The sequence below is a fragment of the Carettochelys insculpta genome, chromosome 7, assembly GCF_033958435.1.
Source record: "Carettochelys insculpta isolate YL-2023 chromosome 7, ASM3395843v1, whole genome shotgun sequence".
NCBI classification, from domain to species: Eukaryota; Metazoa; Chordata; order Testudines; family Carettochelyidae; genus Carettochelys; species Carettochelys insculpta.
The window spans coordinates 3,840,017-3,864,133 of record NC_134143.1 but is presented as its reverse complement, the minus strand read 5'-3'; the positions used below and the strand labels follow the sequence as shown (position 1 = coordinate 3,864,133).

General features: G+C 45.4%; 1 protein-coding gene across 49 annotated transcripts in view; it reads left to right on the top strand.

Moving 5' to 3' along the window:
- SORBS1 (sorbin and SH3 domain containing 1) overlaps nucleotides 1–24,117 on the top strand; it is a 284,604-nt gene that overhangs the window by 220,120 nt on the left and 40,367 nt on the right. For 38 of the 49 annotated variants that reach the window (XM_074999623.1, XM_074999656.1, XM_074999654.1 and 35 more), the window contains 6 exons: nucleotides 8,024–8,089; nucleotides 8,670–8,771; nucleotides 10,002–10,051; nucleotides 14,091–14,266; nucleotides 18,845–18,930; nucleotides 20,805–20,972. In XM_074999623.1, the coding sequence (XP_074855724.1) occupies nucleotides 8,024–8,089; nucleotides 8,670–8,771; nucleotides 10,002–10,051; nucleotides 14,091–14,266; nucleotides 18,845–18,930; nucleotides 20,805–20,972 (648 nt within the window). The remainder of the gene's footprint in view (nucleotides 1–8,023; nucleotides 8,090–8,669; nucleotides 8,772–10,001; nucleotides 10,052–14,090; nucleotides 14,267–18,844; nucleotides 18,931–20,804; nucleotides 20,973–24,117) is intronic. The other 11 variants (XM_074999639.1, XM_074999635.1, XM_074999630.1 and 8 more) reach the window with 3 other exon arrangements.

Sequence of the window (24,117 nt, the reverse complement as noted above, 5' to 3'; positions counted from 1 at the left end):
GGGCAAGAATGTTGTGGGACACTATCAAAAGCTTTTCTAAAGTCAAGGTATATCACATCCATTGACTTCCCCATGTCCACAGAGCCTGTTGTCTCATCACAGAAGTTAATCAGACTGGACAGGCACAACTTGCCCTTGGTGAATCCATGTTGACTACTTTCCCCTCTTCCGAGTGCTTCAAAATGGATTTTTTGAGGATCCCCTCCAGGATTCTTCCAGGGACTGAGGTACTCCAAGGCATCCTTCAGTCTGCATAGACTATGGATCGCGCCCTTCATAACTCCAGTTAAGATCATCATTTGCAGCATTGACTGTGACTGTGGAGGCCCGCACAAGAGTGACAGTCCTTGCTACATATGTAGTGGGTGTCTGGCAGGTCCTTTCTGTCCTTTCTACGGGCTCGCTTCTCCTCTGCCAGCTCTCTGATCTTCATCTCGCCCTTCTGAAGGCCCTTGTGTAGTTCCTGCTTCCAGCTGCTGCAGTCATCTGCCAGCTCTTCCCAACTATCTGGATCGATGTCTACCTTCTTGAGGTCCCTCTTACAGACGTCTTTGTAGCACTACTGGGGGCGTCCAGGAGGTCTTTTGCCAGAGGCTAGCTCGCCATACAGGATGTCTTTTGGGATCCTTCCATCATTCATCCTGTGGACGTGGCCAAGCCAGTGGAGCCGCCGCTGCCTGAGGAGGGTATGCATGGCTGGGATTCCAGCTTTCTCGAGAACAGCGTTGTTGGGCACTCTGTCCTTTCATGATATCCCAAGAATGCGCCTGAGGCAGCGCAAGTGGAAGACATTCAGCCACTTTTCCTGGCGGGCGTACAAGGTCCAAGACTTGCTTTGGAGAACTGATCCAGCAGTTTTTGAAGCTGCCTTCTGTGTGTGTCATTACATCAGCGTCGTCTGTGAACAGCATGTCTCTAACGAGCACTTCCCGCACCTTAGACTCAGCCTTCAGCCTTGCAAGGTTAAACAGTTTCCCGTCAGATCTTGTGTGCAAAAAGATGCCCTCTGTTGAGGATCCAAAGGCTGCGTCAGGAGGAGTGCGAAGAAGATCCCAAACAATGACGGAGCAAGGACGCATCCTTGTTTGATGCCACTCCTGATGCCAAAGGCATCCGATGATGTGCCATTGTATTGGATGGTTCCTCTTGTGTCTTCGTGGAAAGACTGGATCATCTTGAGTAACCGTGGAGGACAGCCTATCTTGTGGAGGAGTTTGAACAGACCATCCCTGCTAACCAGGTCAAAGGCCTTGGTCAGGTCGATGAAGGCAACATAGAGTGGCTTCCTCTGCTCCCTGCATTTCTCCTGCAGCTGCCTCAGGGAGAAGATCATGTCAATGTTAGATCTCTTGGTGTGGAATCCACACTGTGATTCAGGATACACCCTCTCAGCGAGCTTCTGGAGTCTGCCGAGGATGAAACGAGCGAGCAATTTACGAGTGATACTTAGGAGGGAGATTTCACGGAAAATGTTGCAGTCACTTCTGTCTCCTTTGTTCTTATACAAGGTTACAATGCTGGCATCCTAGATATCCTGTGGAACATCTCCCTCTCTCCAGCACAGGCACAGCAGCTCATGTTGGGGTTCCAGGAGTGTGTCCAAGGCACACTTGTTTGCCTCTGGTGGTATACCATCCTGGCCTGGGGCCTTTCCTACTGCAGTGCTGTCAATAGCTTTCTTCAATTCGACCACAGTTGGTTCTTGGTCCAGCTCGTCCATCACTGACAGGAGCTCGATGGTGTTGAGGGCTGTATCAATCACAGTGTTCTCGCGTGAGTACAGCTTGGAGTAGTGCTTGACCCATCGCTCCATCTGTTTGGCTTTGTCAGTGATGACTTCACCAGATTTGGATTTCAGAGGTGCCGTCTTGTTCTGGATGGGTCCCATTGTCTTCTTTATGCCCTCGTACATTCCCCTGAGATTACCAGAGTCAGCACAGGTCTGGATACTGCTGCATAGCTTAAGCCAGTAGTTGTTGGCACAGCGCCTGGCTGTCTGCTGTATTATTTTTCTGGCTACTCTGAGTGCTTTCTGGGTCCTCTGCCTGGGTGAGCGTTTATACTCCAGAAGTGCAGCGCACTTCTTTTCGATGACTGAAATCATCTCATCGGAGTTAGCTTCAAACCAGTCGTTTGTGTTTCCAGCTCTTCTTCCAAACACTGACAAGGCTGTATTGTAGATTGTGTCCCTCAGATGCTGTCATCTGGATGTCGCATCAGCACCCCCAGGGCTGCTGCACAGATTCTCCTCAAGGGTCTCTCTGAACATTTCAGCTTTTTCTGAGTTTGCCGTCTTTCCGGCATCAATGCGGGGCCTTCCAGTTGGTTTAGAATGGTGCAGCTTCTTGGGTCTCAGCTTGAGCTTGGAGCAGACTAGCGAACGATCTGTATTGCATTCAGCACTATGATAGCTGTGTGTCAGGAGGACGTTTTTGAGGTTGTCGTGTCTGGTGATGACCAAGTCTAATTGGTGCCAGTGTTTTGAGCGTGGGTGTCTCCATGACACTCTGTGCTGTGGCTTGGTTTGGAAAAATGTGTTTGTGATGTACAGATTGTGGTACGTGCAAAGTTTGAGGAGACACTGTCCGTTCTCATTCATTTTTCCCACACCGAAGTGACTTAGGCAAGAGGGCCATGAGTCACGATTGGCTCCAACTCTTGCATTGAAGTCACCCAAAACGTACAATTGATCACGAGCAGGTATTTGCACTATTGCAGCACTGAGCTCATCATAGAACTTGTCCTTTCCTTCTGGTGTGGCGTTCAGGGTTGGAGCGTAAGCGCTGATCAGGTGGACGGGACCGGCACGGGTTTGACGTTTGACCTGAAGGAGTCTTTCTGATCTGCCCGTGACTAGTTCCACCATTTGCAGAAGGGTGTTTCTGATGGCAAAGCCAACACCATGTTTCCTGGGTTCCTCTTGGGCTTTGCCCTGCCAGAAAAAGGTGTAGTCCTTTTCCTTTAGGGATCCCGAAGCTGCGAGTCGTGTCTCCTGCAAAGTGGCAATGTCAACTTGGAGCCTCTTCAGTTCCTCGTTGATGACAGTGGTCTTTCAGGTGTTGCTGATGTCCTGAAGATCTTCAGTCAAACCGGTCAACATAGTCCGTACATTCCAACAAGGAAGCCTGAAACTTTGTTGCTTTCCTTTTCTTAATAATTTTCTTGTTGGTTTGTCTGGTGCTCATTTCAGTCAGTTGTCAGGTTTGGGAACCTTAAGCCTCATGCACCAAGTGAGGCAAGTGAACTGTGGCGAGACAGTACCCTACTGGCTGGAGGCTGCCCAGCTTAAGGTGGGCGGTGACTGTCCAATGAGATGCGATGATCCCTCCCACCGTCGGAAGCAACCCCTGGTGCTCGTTCTCTATGCCAATCGAGAAGAGCTTATAACCGGTATCGTTGCCTCCCGTGGTGGTTCAACGCTGTAAAGCGATGCTGGAGTACCTCTCCAGGCGCGAGCCTGGGCAATTTTTATGGAGACCCTGGGCTGCCCAAACACCAGGCCCCACCTCTTGGCTTTACTGATATAGTCCAAAGGAAAGGATGACCTCTACGTTTGGTACCAGCTCAGCTGCAGGAGTTGCCGGGACAGTGCCAGAAGTTGACACAGAACTGCCTTAGGACTCCCTTCTGGATTTTCTGTCAGGGTTTACTCCGTTAGCCTTGCTTCTTCCCAGGGTAACCCACAAGGCAGTGGGGCGTCTTCCTCCACCTCCACAGGAGTTGTCGATTTGCAGCATCACACCTCGTGGTCCACCGTTGAGGCTGTGCATTAGAAGGGAGAAGGAACAAGTCCCTCCATAAGGTCGGTATGTGAGACAGACCAGACCCCCCTCGCTGTGTTTCGCCTGCGAGGTGACGCTGTTGCCCAGGGGATGGCATTGCTGTAATGCACAACAGCTGCTAGGAGCCAACAGTGAGAGTTGAGTGGTGGGTGAGGACCAGTGCTTCCATCCACCTGAAAAGGCGCAGCTGCTGGAGAGTCAAAGGTACTACCTGTACCCCAGACACCCCATATCCACCCCGGGGACTGAGGTAAGGCTGATGGATCAAGAGTTCCCTGTATTGTCCTTCTTTCCTTTTTTTAAAGATGGGCATTACATTTGCCTTTTCCCAATCAGCTGGGGTCTCTCCCAATCTCCATGAATTTTCATAATAATAGCCAAAGGCACTGCGAGACATCTGTCAAGTCTGGCAGTACCCTTGGATGCATTAAATCCAGACCCACGGATTTGTGTGTGTCTCGCTTTTCTAAATAGCTCCTAACCTGTTCTTTCCCCACCGAGGGCTGCCCACCTCCTTCCCATACTGAATTGCCTAGTGCCTTAGTCAGAGAGCTGACCTTGTGCCTGAAGACTGAGGCAAAAAACGTTGAGTAGTTCAGCCTTTCCCACATCACCTGTCACCAGGTTACTTCCCTCATCTAGTAAAGGCCTCGCACCCTCCCTGATAACTCCCTTATTGTTAACATGCCTTTAGAAACCCTTCTTGTTGCCCTTCACATTCCTTGCTAGCTGCAAATCTAATTGTGCTTTCGCTTTCCTGATTACCCACTGGCATTCTCCAACCATATACTTATACTCCTCCTTACCAATCTGTCCAAGTTTCCACTTCTTAGACACATCCCTTTTGAGTTTAAGCACACCAAGGATTTCTCTGGTAAGCCAAGCTGGTTGACTTCATATTTGCTTTTCTTGCTGTGCATTGGGATGGTTTGTTCCTGGCCTTCAATAAGACTACTTTAAAATACTGCCAGTTCTCCTGAACTAATTTCCCCTTCATATTAGCTTCCCGGGGAGTCTGCCCATCAGTTCTCTCAAGGAGTTGAAGTCTAAGGGCCTCTATTTTGCTGCTCACATTTCTTCCTTTTATCAGGATCCTGAAATCTACCATCTCATGATTGCTGCAGCCCAGGTTGCCACACACTTCTAATTCTCCTACTAGTTGTTCCCTGTTTGTGAGCAGCAGGTCAAGCTGCATTCAGCCCTGGTCGGTTCCTTCAGCACTTGTATCAAGAAGTTGTCCTCATCATTCTCCAAAAACTTCTGGATTGTCTGTGTGCTGATGTATTGGTCTCCCAACAAATGTCGGAGTGATTAAAGTCTCCCATGAGAACCAGAGCCTGTGATTGGAAACTTCTCTTAGCTGTCTGAAGAAATCCTCATCCACTTCATCTGGTGGCCTATAGCAGACCCCAGCCACAACGTCCCCTCTGTTGCTTCTGCCTCTAATGTTAACCCAAAGACTCTCAACTGGTTTTTCTCCTTGCATATATTGGAGCTCTGAACAATCATACTGCTCTCTCGCATACATCACAACTTCTCCTCCTTTTCTCCCCGCCTGTGCTTTTGGAACAGTTGATACCCTTTCATGACAGTGCTCCTGTTATGTGAGTCTTCCCACCAAATCTCCATTTTTGCAATCACCTCATACTCCTTTGACTGTGCCAGGGCCTCTAATTCTTCCTGTTTATTTCCCAGGCTTCTTGCATTTGTGTACAAACACCTTCAATAATTAGCTGATTGGCCCACTTTCACCTTTTGAACCAGGGATCCTCCTTTTTTTGTTCCTTCTTCCTTTCCCATGTACCTCATGGCTTGGGTCACTGTCCCCTGATGAATCTAGTTTGAAGCCCTCCTCACTAGATGTGCAAGCCTGCGCACAAAGATGGTCTTTCCTCTCTTCATTAGGTGGCTCCCGTCTCTTCCTAGCGATCCTTGTTTCCAAAACAGATTTCCATGGTCAAAGAAACCATTTTCTTCTTTCCGACATCACTTGCACCGCCATGTATTTACCTGCACGATTCGACGATCTCTACCTGGGACCCCTTCCTTCAACAGGGAGGATGGACAGGAACACCACTTGCACTCCATATTCCTTGATATTCCTCCCCAGAGTTACATAATCTGCAGTGATCTGCTCAAGGTCGCTCTTTGCTGTGTCATTGGTTCCTACATGGAAAAGTAGGAAGGGGTAATAATCCACAGGTTTGATGATTTTTTGGAAGTCTCTTTGTCACATCCTGAATTGTCGCTCCTGGAAAGCAGCAAACTTCCTGAGATTCCAGGTCTGGATGGCGGATGGATGACTCTGCTCCTCTTAGGAGGGGGTCCCCGACCACCACCACTTGTCTTCTTCTCTTGGGGATGGTGGTCGTAGAGCTGCCATCCCTAGGACTGCGCATTCCAGGCCTTCGTGGAGTGAGGCTCAGGGTTCCCATACGTTCTTATTCAGTCGTCTGGGAATGCTCATGCTGCATGTGCAGCACATTTGTCATGCAGACAATGCCACAGTTATTTGAGACCCTGTGGAGCTTAGGATGCTTTGGCAATGTGAACTCCTTTTGGGTATATCACTGGGCTCTTCCCCCTCGCACCCCATGCGCTTATTTTCTAATTCTTGTTTTCCACAGGACCCAGCCCCAGAACTTGACATGAAATCAGTAGTTCCATTGCCTTGTAAAACACACACCAGCACTTTCACCCACACACTTGCAGGGCAGTTGTAGTTTGGCTCTTTGCTCTGATACTGGGAAGCGTGTTTTGGGGGAAGACAGACTTCCGTTGACTCTGTGTGCCTGTCTTCCATAGGCCTAAGCACTGACGACTGGCAGCCTTCTGGGATCCGTAATAGCCACGTGTACTGTCTGCATCCCAAAAGGTGGCAGTAAAAAGTAAAAATATGCCCAGTTTGGATCCAGGAAATTTCAGAACTTTGGAGAAATTCAGGTCAGGAGGCAAAATGCAGAGCAGGGTCTGGTTGCTGCTCAGTTCCACCTCCAGTAAAGCTGTTATGCGGAGCTCTCTCCCTACCTCTCTGAGGCCAGGCCTACACTAGACCAAAACGTCAATTTAAGATATGCAATTCCAGCTACAGCAATTGCATAGCTGGAATCAATATATCATAAATAGATGTTTATGGCTGTCTACACAGCAGGAGGTCAACAGGAAATACTCCCCCATCGACCTCCCTTACTCCGTGCAATGGTGACGAATACCAGGGTCGATGTAAAGCCCTGATGGGTCAATTTAGCACATCTCCACTAGGCATGCTAAACTGAACCCTGGAAGATCGACACTGAACAAGCCCGTCTGCCCATAAGCACAGACATAGCCCCAGTGACCCAGGTGCTTACCTGCCACAGCCATGTGACCAGTGAAAACACCTAGGGCTGTGCTCCATTTGCAAAACAGGAAGCAATTTTTTTTTGTGTTTGGTAATGTGATCTGCGAGTTTATTCTGAAGTCGCTGAGAATGACTGGACAGTCTTTGCAGCTGCTGTATCCATGCTATGTGAGCCGTGCCATTGGAGTGCATGTATAGCATGGCGTTATCCAATTAGCAAGGGAAACAGGAGAAAAGGATTTAATTCTGAATAGGCCTCTGCAATGTTATTGGTCCACCATCAGTAAGCCTTTGTAAAACGTACTGATTCTCATTTAAGTACGCTCAGACCCCCAAATGTAGGCTGGCTTTTGTTTTTCAAAGCATTACACCCCACCCCACCCCAGAAAAGGTGAAATGAAAAATAACACCTGTGCATTCTCATTGCTCTACAATGCCAACTCTGGAAATTCAGCCACTTGGTAATATGGTATGTATTACAGTTTGGACAAGGGTTGGGGTGGGGGAAATATCTCCTTTTTATTTATGAAATGTCCTTATTCTACCCTTTCCTTCTGAGAAGAGGATGAGCAAGCAAACACCTTTTCTTAGTGATTTTTTTTTTGGTTCGTTGCTTAGAATGCTTTACAAATGCCTCTCCTTCCTTCTGTGTGGTTCAAAGCATTGTATATAAATAAAAAATGGCTGCACACAGTATTTAAAATACTTCCTCTCTAAATTGTGCATGTGCCTTTGGCATTCTAGCTACCAGCAGATTGCCCCTTTTCTCTCTCTTTTTTAAAATTTTTTTTCTGTGTTGATGCAAATCCCTAATGTATCTCCCTGTGTTCTAATCCAGTTTCCATATTCTCTGTGATGTCTTTATCTTCATATCCTCATTTCCTCCTTTGCTTTCCATCAGCCTCCAAAAAAGATATGGGATTATACTCCTGGAGATTGCTCTATACTTACTAGGGAGGATAGAAAGGTAATTCTGGCTCACATATGTTGTACTATAGTATGCTCTGTGTGTGCGTATGTATGTGTGTGTGTTTTATCTTCTGGCATCATTTCATTTTGTGAATATCTGGGTAGTGACTCTTTATTTTTATATTTTTTTTAATTTGGCATGAACTCATTAAGCTAACAATTAAGTTGGCCAGTAAATGGTTTCAGTAAGCAGTCCGTAATACATAATCTGCCATACAGCTGAGTGGTTGGTTTGCTTTCTTTACCTATGCATATAATTGTACTAACAGCATATTGCATTGATGTCACAGTATATTATCTGGGTTTTTTTACAGGTGGGGTTTGTGATACTTATGTTTTTTTTCAGATTCCAGCTGAATCTGGTGCATCTCTGACTATAAATGTGAAATGCCTTAAAATCACTGGACTATGATTATTGACAAGTGATTGATTACTGGTGAATTTCTGTGTCTTAACTGTACCATCTTTATCTTTTTTTTTTTCAATAAAAAGGCTCTTTGATTTCAAAATTAACATTCCTTTGTTTTCCCTAACCCTAAGCATTATTTTTCCCATTCTTCTTCTCCTTCTTTAACCAGACTGATCTAGAAAAAGACCTTTACCTCTACCAGACTGAGTTAGAGGCAGATTTAGAACAAATGGAGAAGCTTTATAAAGCACCAGATAAAAAGCCACCAAAGGTATTTCCTCTTCTTTTCATGCTGCCAATCCCTATTTCCCAGCTCTGAGCTCTTGTCTGTTCACTGCTTGTTACTGAGTGAGGCTGGTGAGGGTGTAATAATGCCCCACCATTCTGATTGCATGGCTTACTGGGTAGCTGTCAGAAATGATAGAACATGAGGCTGAGAATTTGACTCAAAACCCATCTCGGCTATAGCATTTTCCCCTCCCTCTTTTCTAGGGGTTGTTTGGAATTTGGTGGCACTACAAAACCCCCCGACTATTTTTCACATGAATAGGCAATGACAATCGGCTTAGCATTCACGTCATCATCTTGTGCCTTGCAAGTGATCTGCCTTCCCACATTTTTTTCACCCATACTGCCCTCCTCTTGTATCAGACACTGTGGCTGTCTCAAGATCTGGATTTTTTGCAATAAATTTTATGCAGCTGTCCTTGCAGGGTGGCAATTTGGTAACACACCAAATATTATTATTATTGCTTATTATTTTATTTTAAAGCTGCAGTCATTTTGACTGGGATTTGAAAACTCCACTTTCAAGGGCTTAATTTGCTTTTGTATATCATCTGCATTTCTTCCAGTCTATGAATCTTTATATGACGACAGAGGAGAACCAGACTAAAATGCAAACATAGTATTTCTTCCAAAATTGCCTCATATTATTAAATAATGTGCTTGGGAAGCGTTAACTGGATTTAAATTGAGTGGATGGGAACTGGTTTTTGCTCTGAACCTGTGCAGCTGGCATTGCTCCTTAAGGAAGGAACCCAGGCTTAGCTGTTTCTTGTTCGCATGGATGATTGCTCATAAACTATATGAACGTGAATGCAGAGGAATGTATTATGGTGAAGAAATGTGATGCACCTTTAAAGAAAATGAGGGCAGAGAGTATGGGGGAAAAGCTTGGGAAAATGATTATATGCATGTGTCTTCTGATCCTGGCCCAGCTGGTTCTCTCTTCTTGCTTTTGGCTTTATTCACAATGACTCATTCACAGACAGTAGAGTTGGCACTGTGAAAGGCACTGGCTGTGCTTAAAACTTGTCACTGTCCTGAAGGACTCCAGGAGAATTGTCAGTCTTCTGCAGAGACATTCATGCATCTAAACTGAAATCTCAGTGTTTCCTAAAGGCCAATATAGCTGGAAAATGACTTAAGCAAGCCTTTTTTTTTTAATCTCTTTGCAACTTGTGGTGTGTCAATTACTTCTTTGTTTGGACTTTTGCAGTGTACAGCCAGCAGCACTCCTCTGGAAACCTACGCAGACCACTCATCCTAGTAAGTTTTAGAACCACTTGCTTTTGTTTCATAATTGTGTGAGATTTCTGTTAGGATGCTGAAAATGGTTCTTGCTGGTGACACATGCAAATAATGTTATCACGATATTTGTGCATTACCTGAGGGTAGCAGGTCATCTATATATAGTTTTCAATTAAATTGTAAGTTACTGCACAGATATTGTTTAGTGATATGCAAACAACTTAAATAGTAACCTGTTATTCTCCTTAAAGAAAACAAACATGCAGTATTCCATCTAGACACACTTCTCCGCTCCAGAGGGATGAGTAGTAGAGAAGAGCACATTTTCTCTGACGTCTGCAAATTTTCATGTATTTTCCTCTTCCTTGGCCTTTTATAATAGATGGTTTTGGAGTTCTACCCAGTCAGTTTTGCACAGTTCCCTTCTGCTTGGGTTAGGCTGGTTATAATTCTGAACTATTGACTTCCCCCCAAAAATCACTGGTCTTTATTCAGCTGGAATATGGGGGCTGCCCATTTGGGCTTCTTGGGAATCTGACAAAAAACGTTGGGGGTAAACCTCAGTCAGGCTGTACACTGCTGTGTTTGCATTTCCTGATCTGTGGTTCAGCCTGTAGGTCCCATTGAAGCCAGTAGGAGGTTTGCCTGGGAGACCCAGAATTCTCCTCTTCCTTTGTATTTTGTTTTTCACTAACTCTATTATTACCCCAGGGAGCTGAGTAATGGGAGATCTGGTTTTCTTATGATCTCCTCCCTCAGGTACAAGCTGAAATCTTATACAAAGACCAAATGTCTTGAAGTTCTGGCTCAACTGATCGTTTTGTGAGGCATTGAAAGAAGCTATACCTATCAAGTGCCATGTCCCTCCCAAGTAACCCCCCTCCCAACACACACACACACACAGAGCAGCATCTGGTGGTATGTTATTGTTGCTAACTCCAAGCAGATTGACCTGTAGGACTCAGGGGCCAGTGGTGAGTGTTTTGGGGTGCAGGTGGGGCGTCCAGGCTGTGACCAAGGAATTTGGAGTGTCCGTAGGGGTTCCAAGCTGGGGCTGGGAGTTGGGCACAGAAGGAGGTTTAAGATGCAGGCTCCAGGAGGAAGTCTGGATACAGGAGGTGATTTGGCATGTGGGCTCTGGGAGGAAATTTGAATTCAGGAGAGAGTGCAGGACTGAGGCAGGAGGTTGGGGAACAGTAGGAGTTTTTGGGGTGAAGGCTGCAGAAGATGCTCACCTGAGGTGACTTCACACAAGCACCACCTTTTCCTCATCTCCTAAGTGGAGCCATGGGCAGGCAGATGTGTGTACTGCCTTTACCAGCAGGTGCCATCCCAGCAGCTCCCACAGGCTTCAGTTCCCAGCCAATGGGAGCTGGGGAGTCATTGCTTGGGGTGAGACAGCACACAGAGGTTCTGTGGCTATCCTTCTTCCTAAGCCCTTATCCTTTAAATCAACTTCTGTACCTAAGTACTTGAAGATCTCTAGTGAGAAACCAATATTTAAAAAGGGTTCTAAAGGTGATCCTGGCAATCGCAGAATGGTAAGTCTAACATCAGTACTGGGCAAATTAGTTTAAACTATAGTAAAGAATAAAATTGTCAGACACATAATTTGTTGGGGAAAAGTCAACATGGTTTCTGTAAAGGGAAACCATGCCTTATTAATCTGCTAGAATTCTTTGAGGTAGTCAATAAGCATGTGGACAAGGGGGCTCCAGTTGATTTCCAGAAAGCCGTTGATAAGGTCCCTCACCAAAGGTTCTTAAGTAAAATAAGTTGTCATGGTATAAGAGAGGAGGTCTTCTCATGGACTGAAAATTGGTTAAAAGACAAGAAACAAACGGTAGGAGTAAATGGTCAGTTTTCAGAATGGAGAGAGGTAACTAGTGGTGTCCCCCCAGGGTCTGTACTGGGAGCAATCCTATTCCACCTATTTACAAATGATCTGGAAAGAGGAGTAAACTGTGAGGTGGAAAAAATTGCTGATGATACGAAACTGTTCAACATAGTTTAAAAAAAGCAGTCTGTGAAGAGCTTCAAAAAGACCTCACAAAATTAAGTGGGGCAACAAAATGGCAAATGAAATTTAATGCTGATAAATGTAAAGGAATACACATTGGAAAAATAATCCTAACTATATATACAAAATGATGGGGATTAATTTAGCTATAACCACTCAAGTGAGAGATCTTTGTGTTGTTGTGGATAGTTGTCTGAAAACATCCACTCAATGTGCTGCAGCAGTCAAAAAGCAAACAGAATGTTTGGAATCATTAAAAAAAAGAGAGACTAAGACAGAGAATATCTTATTGTCTCTATATAAATTCATGGTACGCCCACATTTTGAACACTGCGTACAAATGTGGTCACCTCATGTCAAAAAGAATATATTGGCATTGGAAAAGGTTCAGACAAGGGCGACAAAAAATGATTAAGGGTTTGGAACGGGTGCCATATGAAGAAAGATTAAAAAGACTGGGACTTTTCGGTTTAGACAAAAGGACACCGTGGTCTGTAAAATCATGACAGGCATGGAGAAAATGAATAATAAAAGTTATTTACTTGTTCCCATAACCTACAAACTAGAGGTCACCAAATGAAATTAATGGGTAATGGTATTCCATCGATCCGATGATGACAAAGAAATTAATGGGTAGCAGGTTTAAAACTAACAGAAGGAAGCTGGAACTCCTGGCCAGAGGATGTTGTGAAGATCAAGACTTTAACAGGGTTAAAAAAAGAGCTGGATAAGTTTGTGGAGGTTTGGTCAATCAATGGCTGTTGGCCAGGCTGGGTAGGAATGGTGTCCCTGGCCTCTGTTTGTCAGAGGCTGGAAATTGATGACAGGAGAAGGAATCACTTTGATTCCCTGTTCTGTTCACTCTTTCTGGGGCACCTGGCTTTTGGCCTCTGTTGGAAGACAAGACACTGAATTAGATGGACATTTGGACTGACCCAGTATGGCGGTTCTCCTTTTCTTACGTTCTTCTGATGTGTCCCCTCTTCTGAAGAGCCACAGAGAGCAAGGGAGGGAGCCTGCCAGCCCTGTGCTAGCCAGACTTTTAATGGCATGGTCAGCAGTGCTGATCGGCGCCACCAGGGTCTCTTTTCAGCCAGGTGTTCTGGTCAAAAAATGGATACCTGGGCCCTCTACAAACGCTTGTTTCAGATGAGATCGGCTTTTATGACACATACGACCTGCTTCACTGCTTAGCATATCTTCTGCCTGAAGAAAAATCATTTGTACTGTGGCAGTGCCACCCTGTTGTGTCTGGGAAAGAACAAATCATATGATGTGGCAAACTGCTTCTCAGATCCACACCTCCGGGGAGAATGCTTCACCTGGCCAGCAGAGAGTTGTAATCAATCACGTTAGTTTCTGCTGGCCTAAGCAAATTAAGTCTTATCTGTTTTTAACATAAATATCATAATCTAGTGCCAAGGAGAGAATTCTGTTCTCGCATCTTCATGGCTGAGATGGACTTCAGTATTCTGCTCTCTCTACAGGGAAGCTCTGTGCAGAGGGGCAGGAAAGAATGTAAGAACTGAGATCTGCCCTGTGGCTTGGGGCAGAATTTAACCCCGGGAATAGACTCTTTAAAATTTGAAACAGTATTCTATTTGTGAATGGGAGGAAACAAGTGGTTGAAGCTTAGGTGCTAGAAGGTGTTTTTCCCCCCCCCCCAGTTTAGCCACTGAATTACTGAGTATCCCAGACAAAGCACACTCTGCCCCCGCCCCCGTGTTTTTGTTTCCTCCATCTATGAAACACGCGGATATTTCCCTGTCTCATGTGTGTGGAGAAGTGTTGCTTGTGCAGTTCCTTGTGACAGAGCAAGGCAGGATGCTATAGCAGTGCTTAGTATTCCAAGCATGATTTCAATATGTTCATGAAATTCAGCTAGAGAGCTTACCTTAGCTGTGTTGACTTCCGAAGGTGGAATAGCAGGCAGATTTACCAGTGTTCTCCTTTGAACTATTCATGATATCTCTAAGCAAACAGGAAGAGAGAGAAATCAATCTTTCTTTTTTTTTTTTTTCTGAACCCCTTTTCTAGCTCGGTGTATTCTCCCAACTACCAGGCAGCCAGGAGAGAGCTGGAACTAGCACCAGCAGACCCTGCTGGCTTGGAGAATGAAAGGCAGATTTACAAAAGTGTGCTGGAAGGTGGTGATATCCCGCTCCAGGGGCTAAGTGGTCTCAAACGTCCTTCTAGTTCTGCTTCCACTAAAGGTAGGTCACTGAGCCCTTCCATCCATTACACATGGTGAGTTGTGTGAACCACCAAGGGAAGTTGGTTCCTTATCCAAACCTAGTGAGGTCTATCTGTCTTTCCTTTCTCCTTCTCTGCCTTCCATCCTCCTTTCTCCCCGCTCCCAACCCAGCCGGGCTACTTTTCCTTAATCAAACACTCCACCAACCCCTCTTACCAGCAGGGTCAGTACTCCCCTTTGCTTTCCTTATTCTTGTCTCCCTCTTTCCCAATCCCAGCAGTTGGCCAACATCACCTTGCCCTTTTTCTTTCTCTCTTTCACACCCCCATGCCCTCTTCCCATCACCCTGCCACAGCTGCTCTTCCTGACGCGCAGTCTGATCAGGTCAAGCAGTGTCTGCTGGCCTGAGGACATCTGCATTATTACAGTGCCATGCGCTCTGGCGCTTCCCTGGTTCAAAGGATTATGGGGCACCTCTTGACCTGGCAGTTCATAGAATTGTAGAAGATTAGGGTTAAAGGAGATCTCGGGGGGTGAGCTAGTCCAACACCTGCTCAAAACAGAACCATCCCCAACTAAATCATTCCAGCTAGGGCTTTGTCAAGCCAGGCTTAAAAACCTCTAAGGATGGGACTGCATTGGAATTGGCTTGGAGCCCATGAGATACAAAGAAAACAACCTGTCCAACAGAGACTGGTGATATTGTTAAGCCTCCACCTTGGAGCTTGCAGCATAGTAGGACAGATAAGGAGCACGATGCATCTTTGAGCTGATTGTAAGAGAGAAATGTCTGGAAGCAGGGGAGCTGGTTCTTTTGTTTTCAAAACCAATCCCCCAGCAAAATAGCACATCACACCTGGGAGTCTCTGTCGTCTTCTCCCAGCTGCTTTTAGCATACGTAGGTGTGAAAATGGTGCAGAGAGCACGCTCAGCCAGGTCCCAGCGTGCGCTCCTGCCAAAGGCCAGCACACATGACCCACTTGTTTTAGTGCAGATGCTCCGTGACTTGCCTGACCCTGATAGGAATAACTTATTTACAGCTATTGTGTGTGCAGGACTAGGGTTGGCCTGATCACAGGCCCACGTTGAGGCTGCTTTCGCAATATCGATCCCTCTGCATCCTTGCTAAGGTCCACATCCTGCTATTTACTGAGTTGCGTCCTGCATGGAGTGGAGGATGCTCAACACTTGGCAGAATTGGGCCCTGCAAGTGCTCGCGACCTGAATCTGGCCCTTGTTCTGATTTTAGAAACTTTGCAGCACTGAAGAATTTAGATGTATCTTTGCACCCATTTTATAACGTGGCTTGTGCATTGGCTCTCTGCTTTTCTTTCTTTTGAACACCAGTTATTTTAAAATGCATTTGGTGACATCCAAGCATGTTCTCTCTTCTTGCTCAATAGCTTTCCAGCATTTCAGCTAACAGGTTGTATTTATTTTATCCTGCATGCTTACCAGTGGATCGTAAAGGTGGGAATGCTCATGTGATTGCACCCTCTTCTGTTACTAGCCGAACCTTTAACACTAGTCAGACCAGTATGTTAGGTAATGCATGTAAACACAAGAAACCTTTATCAGCTGCAAAAGCCTGCATTACTGAAATCCTCCCTTCCAAATTCAAACCCAGACTAGCTGCTCCAGCTACTCTTGTGCAGGACAGAAAGGGTATCCTGCTGCCTCATGAGAAAACTCAGAGCTGTGAGAACCTTCGTAGCTCCAGTGCCTTGTTTGAGAACAAAAAGGCTTTCCTGGTTGATGCAGGGGAAAGTGTAGAAAACCTGCTCATGAAATCAAAGCAGGAGTATGTCACCAAGTCCAGCAGCACAATGAGCCTGCAGGAGTACAGCACCAGTTCTAGGAAGGGCTACCTTCCCCTGGGTCCCAGGAAGAGTGGGCTGGAATTTACCGTGCTATATAAAAACATGCATCAGATCAACAGGTCCAGGATCCACCAGGGCACCATGTCCTCCTGCAGCGTGCGGGATATCGCATCCCAGTTTGAGAATGAGCTGAGGGACAAGAGTGAGCAGAGCCCCTGTTGGGAGAATTTGGAGCAAATCCCCAAAGACACTGTCTCATCCCGCATCACTGCCTTTGAGCAGCTAATCCAGAGATCCCGGTCCATGCCCTCTCTCAGCTTCTCTACTGGGCCAAGCAAACTGCCCACCTCTCCCCAGTCTAAGAGCTGCGTCAGCTCAGCCTATTCAGCGGAATCTCTCCTGGAGTCACCAAAGCCAAGCCAAGAAGAAAAGGATGCTGCCAGCCTGGCCTCTCATTCATCTCATGCCTACAGCAACGTGGAGGACTTGGCATCAGATCTCGGTGACATTGTCCCCATGGACACACTCTCAGCTTGCACAGATGAGACTGATCTCCAGTCCAATGCATCTAATGACAGCGGCAGCAGCTTCAGCCGTCTCAACGGCCCCCAGAAATATAAATTAAACAAATGCAAAGGTGCTTGCCCCGCTTCCTACACCAGGTTCACCACCATTCGCAGGCATGAGCAGCAACAGACCTCCCAGAGCTCCAGTTCCAATGGGGACTCCCAGTGGGACAGGAATATGCTCCCCAGAAATGTCTATCTGATCAGCCCACTTCCCTTCACATTGAAAAAGCCCTTCCAGCACAGCCCCAGAAAGACTCTGCCCCCAGATTGCCTGGGAATCCCCCTGGAGTATGGTACTGAACACCAGATTAATACAGTGCGGCTGCCAAGGCCCCAAGCGGAAAAGGGTCACCACTCCCTTTACAAACTGTGCTGTGAAGACAGACCTCTGGCCCCCAAGCGTCTGTCTTCCTTTGACATTGTGGGAAGACTGAGCCATTTCACCATCATGGAATCCATCTCAGAAAGATGCATGCCCCAAGCTGACATGCCAGCCTCCTTTAATAATGGGAATATCGGTCTAAATGTTCTCTTTCCCAGCTTGGATAGAAACAACAACCCTCAAAGCGAACTCAGGACATACCCTGGAGGTGGCTTTTTGTGTACTTTACCTGTGTTACTTTAATCTGTTTTCCCACTTCATTTTTAATCTGTATTTTTGTTGACTTGCCTCTTTGTCACCTAATGCTCATTCTCCTAGTGTGTCTGATGTCCTTTGCATTTCTTGCTTTGCATTTTAGTTCAGGACTCATTAGCTGCACTTCTGGAAGACAATTGCTGCTGCCTTTTCTAATTGCCATCCAGCTCAGTTTGTCTCAAAGGCAACTCCCAGGATGTTAGACTCTTGCAACGAGAGCTTCTTTATTCCGTTTCACTTGTGTGCATACCAATAAAATACGACTGCCCCATTGCTTTGGTTTTCTGAGGAGCAGTTCCTCCAGTCTAATTGTGTCTGTCTGTTCTGAGTGTGCAGTCCTGTTTGTATGTGTTTGCCTGGGTGGTGAGAGCAACATGTGGAATCATATTTCAGTGGCAGCAGGCCTTTTCTTCACAGTCTCTTTATGTTTTTACTTCCTGTCCCACCTTTGCATTATCCTTTGTTTCAATCTGTGTTCACAATGTTACTCCTGGGGGAATTCTGCACCATGGGCCTGCACAGAGTTCAGGGCCCCTGCAGATTTATTTGCTTTCCTGCCTAAAAATGACTTCCTGACAGGGAAGCAAAGCAAAGCTTCAAAAGCAGTTGTGCACCATCCCTAGCAGTGCACCCGGAGCACCCAGCAGAGAGGTAAATCACCATGGAGCTGACAGCACTCCAGCTAGTGACTCCTACCCCAGCTGCTAGTCCCAGCTGGGCTGGAGGCATGAGAGGATGGGGCTTTTTCTTCCCCTGCAAGGAGTGGCTGGGGCTGGTCAGACCCACCCCAGAAGACTTCCCTAGCTACGGGAAGCTCAGGATCATTCTGTGTCCTGTCCCTATCACTTCTCAGCCATGCGGGGAGCAGTCCCTGTAAGCGGAGCTGCTTTCCCTTCCATCCAACACCCATGCATCCTGACCTCCTGCACCTGAACCCCCAAGCCAAACCTCACCCTGAACACCCAGAACCCTCCGGAGTCCCAGCCCTCCACCCCGCTGAACCTCAGCCGTTGCATATGACGCCTGCCTTCACCCAGATGCCTCTAGACTACCCCCTCTGCACCCAGACCATCCCCCACTGAGGTCTCTGCACTCAGCTTCCTCCCTGACAAGCCTCACCTCCACATCGCCTGAGCCCCCACATCCAGACGCCACAGAGGGGCAAGGTGCCCAGGTGTTCCTGGGGCATGCGTAGGCCTTGTGCTGCATTCGGATTGGGTACAGCCTTACTGCTGAGTCCATGCTCTGGGGTGGAGGTGGTGGATTCCAGAGTGATCTCACACCGGAGCCCCCGTGGCCTGTGCTCCTCACCACCATGCTAGAAACACGTGAAATTTTGCATATTTTATCCAGAATTTTTAAGGGTTTGGCGGAGAACGCCCTCGGGAGTGCCACAAGTGCAGCCCCAAAGGGGGAATACCAAACATTACCAGTATTTGAGCATTCAGTCAACAGTAATTGAAAACCCTTATAAAGCAGATTGTAGCGGTGCCAGAATATTTTTTTTATTTCCTTTCTGGTGATGAAAGATAAGTCCATTTGTTTAACTGCCTTGTGTTGTTTTGAAGTAGATTCTGAATCACCAAGACATTTTGCACCAGTCGATTACATGGAAACGCCAGAAGAAATTAGTCGTAGACGTCATGATGATAAAGAGGTAAAGTCCTTCCTTGTGGTTTGGGAATGTTTCTACCAACGAAACATACAGGAAGTACACCATTTGGCCTTTGCATCTTCTCCTATTTACGGAGGAAGTGCTATGCTGTATTCAGATTTCTGTTATTGCTTCTCCTACTGATTGGCTGTACGACCTTGGATGAGTCACTTTTTGACTTCTCTGCCTCAACTTATGCCATATGTAAATAGGAATAATAATACTTATCAACCTTGTAAGGATGGCAGGGGGGGTCATTAATGTTTGTAAAGTGCTTTGAGATGTTTTCAAGATGTACATTACACCTTTGTTCTAATCAAGCTGTCGGGATCCAAGCCTTTTGTTCATTATAGCCACAGATTCATTAGAGAGAAAGGACAACCAAAGTGAATAATAAACCGCTGGAGTAGCAATGAAGTCTTCTTAGGTAAAAGTATTAGGTAAATGGTTATGAATAATGGTGGCTGAGGCTAGGAGTCAGTCAGGGAGGTGTAATTTGGGTAACTCATGCACCTCATGAGCGAGGCTCCAGGTGGTTGATTGTCAGGCCAGCACATTGGGCTGGGGCTCTGAGACTGTAGTTGGGATCGAGGGACTGGTTTCATTATGGCCAGGTTCATAATAACAAAGGGTGTTATAATGAGGGTGTGTTGTGCTATAATTCAGCAAACGTGCTTTATAGAATGGCAAAATTACCTTTCTATAAGCTAGTATGGTGTCAGACAGCATTAACTAAGACAAGATTTACAAAAGCAACCAGTGACTTAAACTGGGAGATATTTTTAAATAAAGAATCACATTATCATTCTCAGTTTAAATGATTGTAACATCCTGCTTTGAAATATTTCCAAGCCCATCTCGTAATGTCTGTGCAAGCACGTCTTCTGCTATCATCCTTACATCATGCAGCTAGCACAAACACATATGAATAGCAATGATCTGAATTCATTGGCACTTATGGCCTGTGGCTGAGTTGACACAAAGCTTGGGCCCCGCAACGGCAATCACATCCAGATGGAGGACCACTCACGTCAATGGAATGCACAATTAAGGGCCTTCGCTTTGTCAGTGAGAATTACTTTTTTACTAGATGATTGTTCCGTGAGCCCTGAGCAACTAGGGAGAGGTCTGGGGAGTTACAAAGGTCAATTCGCCACTCAACTTACAACAAAAGTCAGTGAGAGTTAGGTTGTTAGATGATCACCTAGCCTGATCCAAAGCTCACTGAAGTAATTGTAAAGACTTCCCTTGACAGCCACTGGTTGTGGATCAGGCCCTTGCTATGCACAGCTGTTTCACTGTAAATGATCCCATTAAGAACTGCAATAATCTGCTTTCGAATACAGGTTGAACCACTCTAATCCGGAACTCTCTCGTCTGGCAACTTTGATAATCAGTCATGATGCTAGTTAGCCATATAACCACTTATCATGGGTGTGGCCAAGTTTCCTGTAGTCCCGTAAAGTTTGTTTCCAGCCGCCAGTCCTGGCTCTCAGTGTTCTGTGCTGTTATCTAGCTGTGATTTACCTCTAAGTGTCTTTTCAGAGCCCAGTAAGCAGTAGAAACGTTGGCAATGCTGCTAGACAATATTGACTTCCTGTGATCTGGCAAATTCTCTCATTCGGCACTGGTCAAGTCCTGAGGGTGCTGGATGACAGAGGTTCAACCTTTACATTATAATGAAATGTATTTTCTATGCTGAGCAAACCAACTGGGAACCATGGTGTCGTTGAGGCATTTGATTGTGTTTATTTCTCTAAAGCTGTTACTATTTGCCGTTACTTTTAAAGTTCTTTACTAAAGTCACATTTGCTGGCACTTTTCAAATGCCATAAACTAAGATGATTTACTGCCTATTTTATACAATTTTATGGCAGAAACTTTTAGAGGACCAGAGACGACTTAAACGTGAGCAAGAAGAAGCTGATATTGCAGCTAGAAGGCACACAGGGGTTATTCCAACGCACCATCAGTTTATCACTAATGAGCGGTTTGGGGACCTCCTAAATGTAGACGATACAGCAAAGAGGAAATCTGGGTCAGAGGTCTGTTATAGTTACCTCAGTCTGCTGCTTGACCCAATGCAATATTTGCCTCTCACAATGTTGCTCTTTAGGCCGACATTAGTTCTCAGAGAATGTTTTATCCCCCTGCTGTCCCCCCTCTCCTGGCGTTCTGGCTTCATTTAGAATCGCTTTGGCTCTTTGTGACTGTTAAATTAATTGGTATCTCTATACCAAGCTGTATATGTTAAAGCATGCCTGCTGAGAATTGCTGATGCACACTTGAGATGCATGCATTTAAATATCAGCTACTTTCAGTGACTCCAAGGCATTTTACATCCCTTGCATCAGAATGCTACATTGTGTTTTTATATTTGCCTTATGCTTAGAAACTTCATGTCTTGTTGATCCTGCTCATGTGCCTGTCCTGTAGTTTCGTTAAAAATAGATTTTGCTGTTTTCCTTCTTTTGAAAGATGCTTGATGCTGCTCAAGGAAAGAGTTGGAAGAAGTCCCAGCGTGTTTCCTAAATATTAGATAGACCATGTTAGAAAGACAAAAGTGGAGATAATTTTTAATTCGTCCCATGGCACTTTTCACAAGAGTTGAGATGTTTAGGTGGCCAAATATCACTTCTTGCCTTAGACTATTATGTATCACTGTTGTATGCTGTTAAATAGCTGTTGTGTTTCACCCCAGCAGTGGCTGCATTTCTGTGGTGAGTGACATGTTTCCTGTGTGTATGCAGGACTAACTTTTGCGCTCAGTTGTATGGGTGAAACTGAGGCCAGAAATGAACCCATGGTTTTTAACATTCTTTGGGATCTTTCAGAATGAAAGATGCCATGTGAGTGCAAGATATTACTTATTATGGTTATTATATTACCAACAACTGTAATTGTTTTATTTCCCCAAATTACTCCCTATTTTTATATTATTTTATTGCCAGCACTGCCTAAAAATTGTCAGTATATTTTAGGTCCATTTTAATCAGCAAACTAAATCGTACCCTAAAAGTTAACAGTAGACATTCTCTTAATATGTCCTATTTACCTGCCTTTATAACTAACTTGAGAGAAAACAAAAAAGCAGTCATGTAGCACTTTAAAGACCAACAAAGTAATTTATTAGGTGATGAGCTTACATTGGACAGACCCACTTCTTCCGATCTGGAAATTCTGATGAAAGTAAACTGGCACAACAAGAATTTAGCAGAAAGATAGAAAGAAAAAAAAAAGACATGAAAACTGACAAATCATCCACATCGGACGGGAGGAGGCAGGAGTGAAAGGGGAAGAAAATTACTTACTGCAAGTGTCAATTAAGTTAAGTGACTTGCCTGAGATCACTACAAATATCAAAGATGGGGAAGTTGTCCCTGTACTGTGTAAGTTTATTGATATCTCTAAGATCAAAGTGTTGAACCTGAGAATAAACTCCATTTGTAATTTAGTGTTAAATAAGTCTCTTTGTTTTAGGATGCAGATTTTCAGGTCTTTAATGCTATGGCCTGCTCTATTGAAATGCTCACTGACAAGTTTATGTGTATTCAGATTCCTGATGTCTGATTTTCATTCATTCATTCTTTGGCAAAGTGATTGTCCGGTCTGTCCAATACACGTAGCAGAGGAGCATTGCTGGCACATGATGGCATATATAACATTAGTGGAGGTACAGGAATATGAACCCCTGAGCATGTAACTGATGTGGTTAGGTCCAGTGATGGTGTCTCCAGAGTAAATATGTGGACAGAGTTAACAACGGGGCTTGTTGCAAGGAAAAATTCCAGGAAGAGTATTTCTGTGGTGTGGTGTGTGGTTGCTAGTGAGATTTTTCCTGAGGTTAGGTGGTTGTCTGTAGGAAAGCATAGGCCTCTCAACCAGAGCCTCTGAAAGTGCAGCATTGTGTTGCAGTATAGGTTGTAGGTTGTCAGTAATGCACCGGAGGGGTTTAAGTTGGGGACCATAGTGTAGAGAGTAGTACTGATTTGGCCATCAGTGATCCGTACTGTGATGTCCAGGAAATGGATCTCTCATATGGAGTGGTCAAGGCTGAGATTGATGGTGGGGTGCAAGTTGTTAAAATGTCTGTGGAATTCTTCAAGAGTCTCTTTACCATGTGCCCAAATGATAAAGATGTCATCAATGTAGCGTAAGTAAAGGAGGGGTCATAGGGGATAGGAGCTCGGGAAATGTTCTAAGTCCCACATAAAAATGTTAGCATACTGTGGGGCCATGCGAGTGCCCATAGCCGTGCTGCTGATCTCAAGGTATAAATTGTCCCCAGATCGGAAATAGTTGTGGTTGAGAACAAAGTTGCATAGGTCAGCCACCAGATTTACCATGGTAATAATTGCTAATTACCTGTAGTCCATCTTCATGTGGAATATTGGTGTAAAGAGCTTCTACATCCATGGTGCCAAGGGTGGTATTTTCAGGAAGGTTTCAGATGTTTTGTAATTTCCTCAGGAAGTCAGTGATATCTCAGAGGTAGCTGGGAGTGCTGCTAGTGTAGAGTTTGAGGAGGGAGTCTACGTAGCAGGATAGTCCTGTAGTAAGGGTGCCAAAACCTGAAAAGATAGGGCATTTGGGGTTTCCAGGTTTATGGATTTTGAGAAGCAAATAGAATAATCCTGGCCAGGGCTTCAAAGGCGTGTCTGCATGAATTTGGTCCTGAGTAGAGGCAGGTGAGTTCCCTAAGAAGATGGTGTAGTTTCTTTTGGTATTCCTTAGTAGAATCGGAGGAAAGAAGTATGTACATTGTGGTGTTTGAGAGCTGTCTAGATGCTTCCTGTTCATGGTTATGATTTATTCATGAAGACTATAGCACCCCCTTTGTCAGCTGGTTTGATTGAAATGTCAGAGTTATTTTTGAGACTCTGGACAGCATTGTGTTCAACACAGTTGAGACTGCGTGTCACTTGGTAGTGTTTATGCATAGTGTCAGCCTGTGTACAGTTTCACAATCATTGAATAAGAAATTCAGACTGTCACTGTGGCCATCGGGTGCAGTCTGCATAGCACACTTCTTCTTCTGGTGTTGATGAGGGCGATCTAGTAGATCAGGTTGATTTTCCCTGATGTGTTGGAAGTATTCCCTCAGACGGAAAGGCAAAAGAAGGCTTCAAGGTCACCACAAAGTTTTATCAAGTCCATGGGGAACTTCGGGCAGAAGAAAGTCCCCGAGAT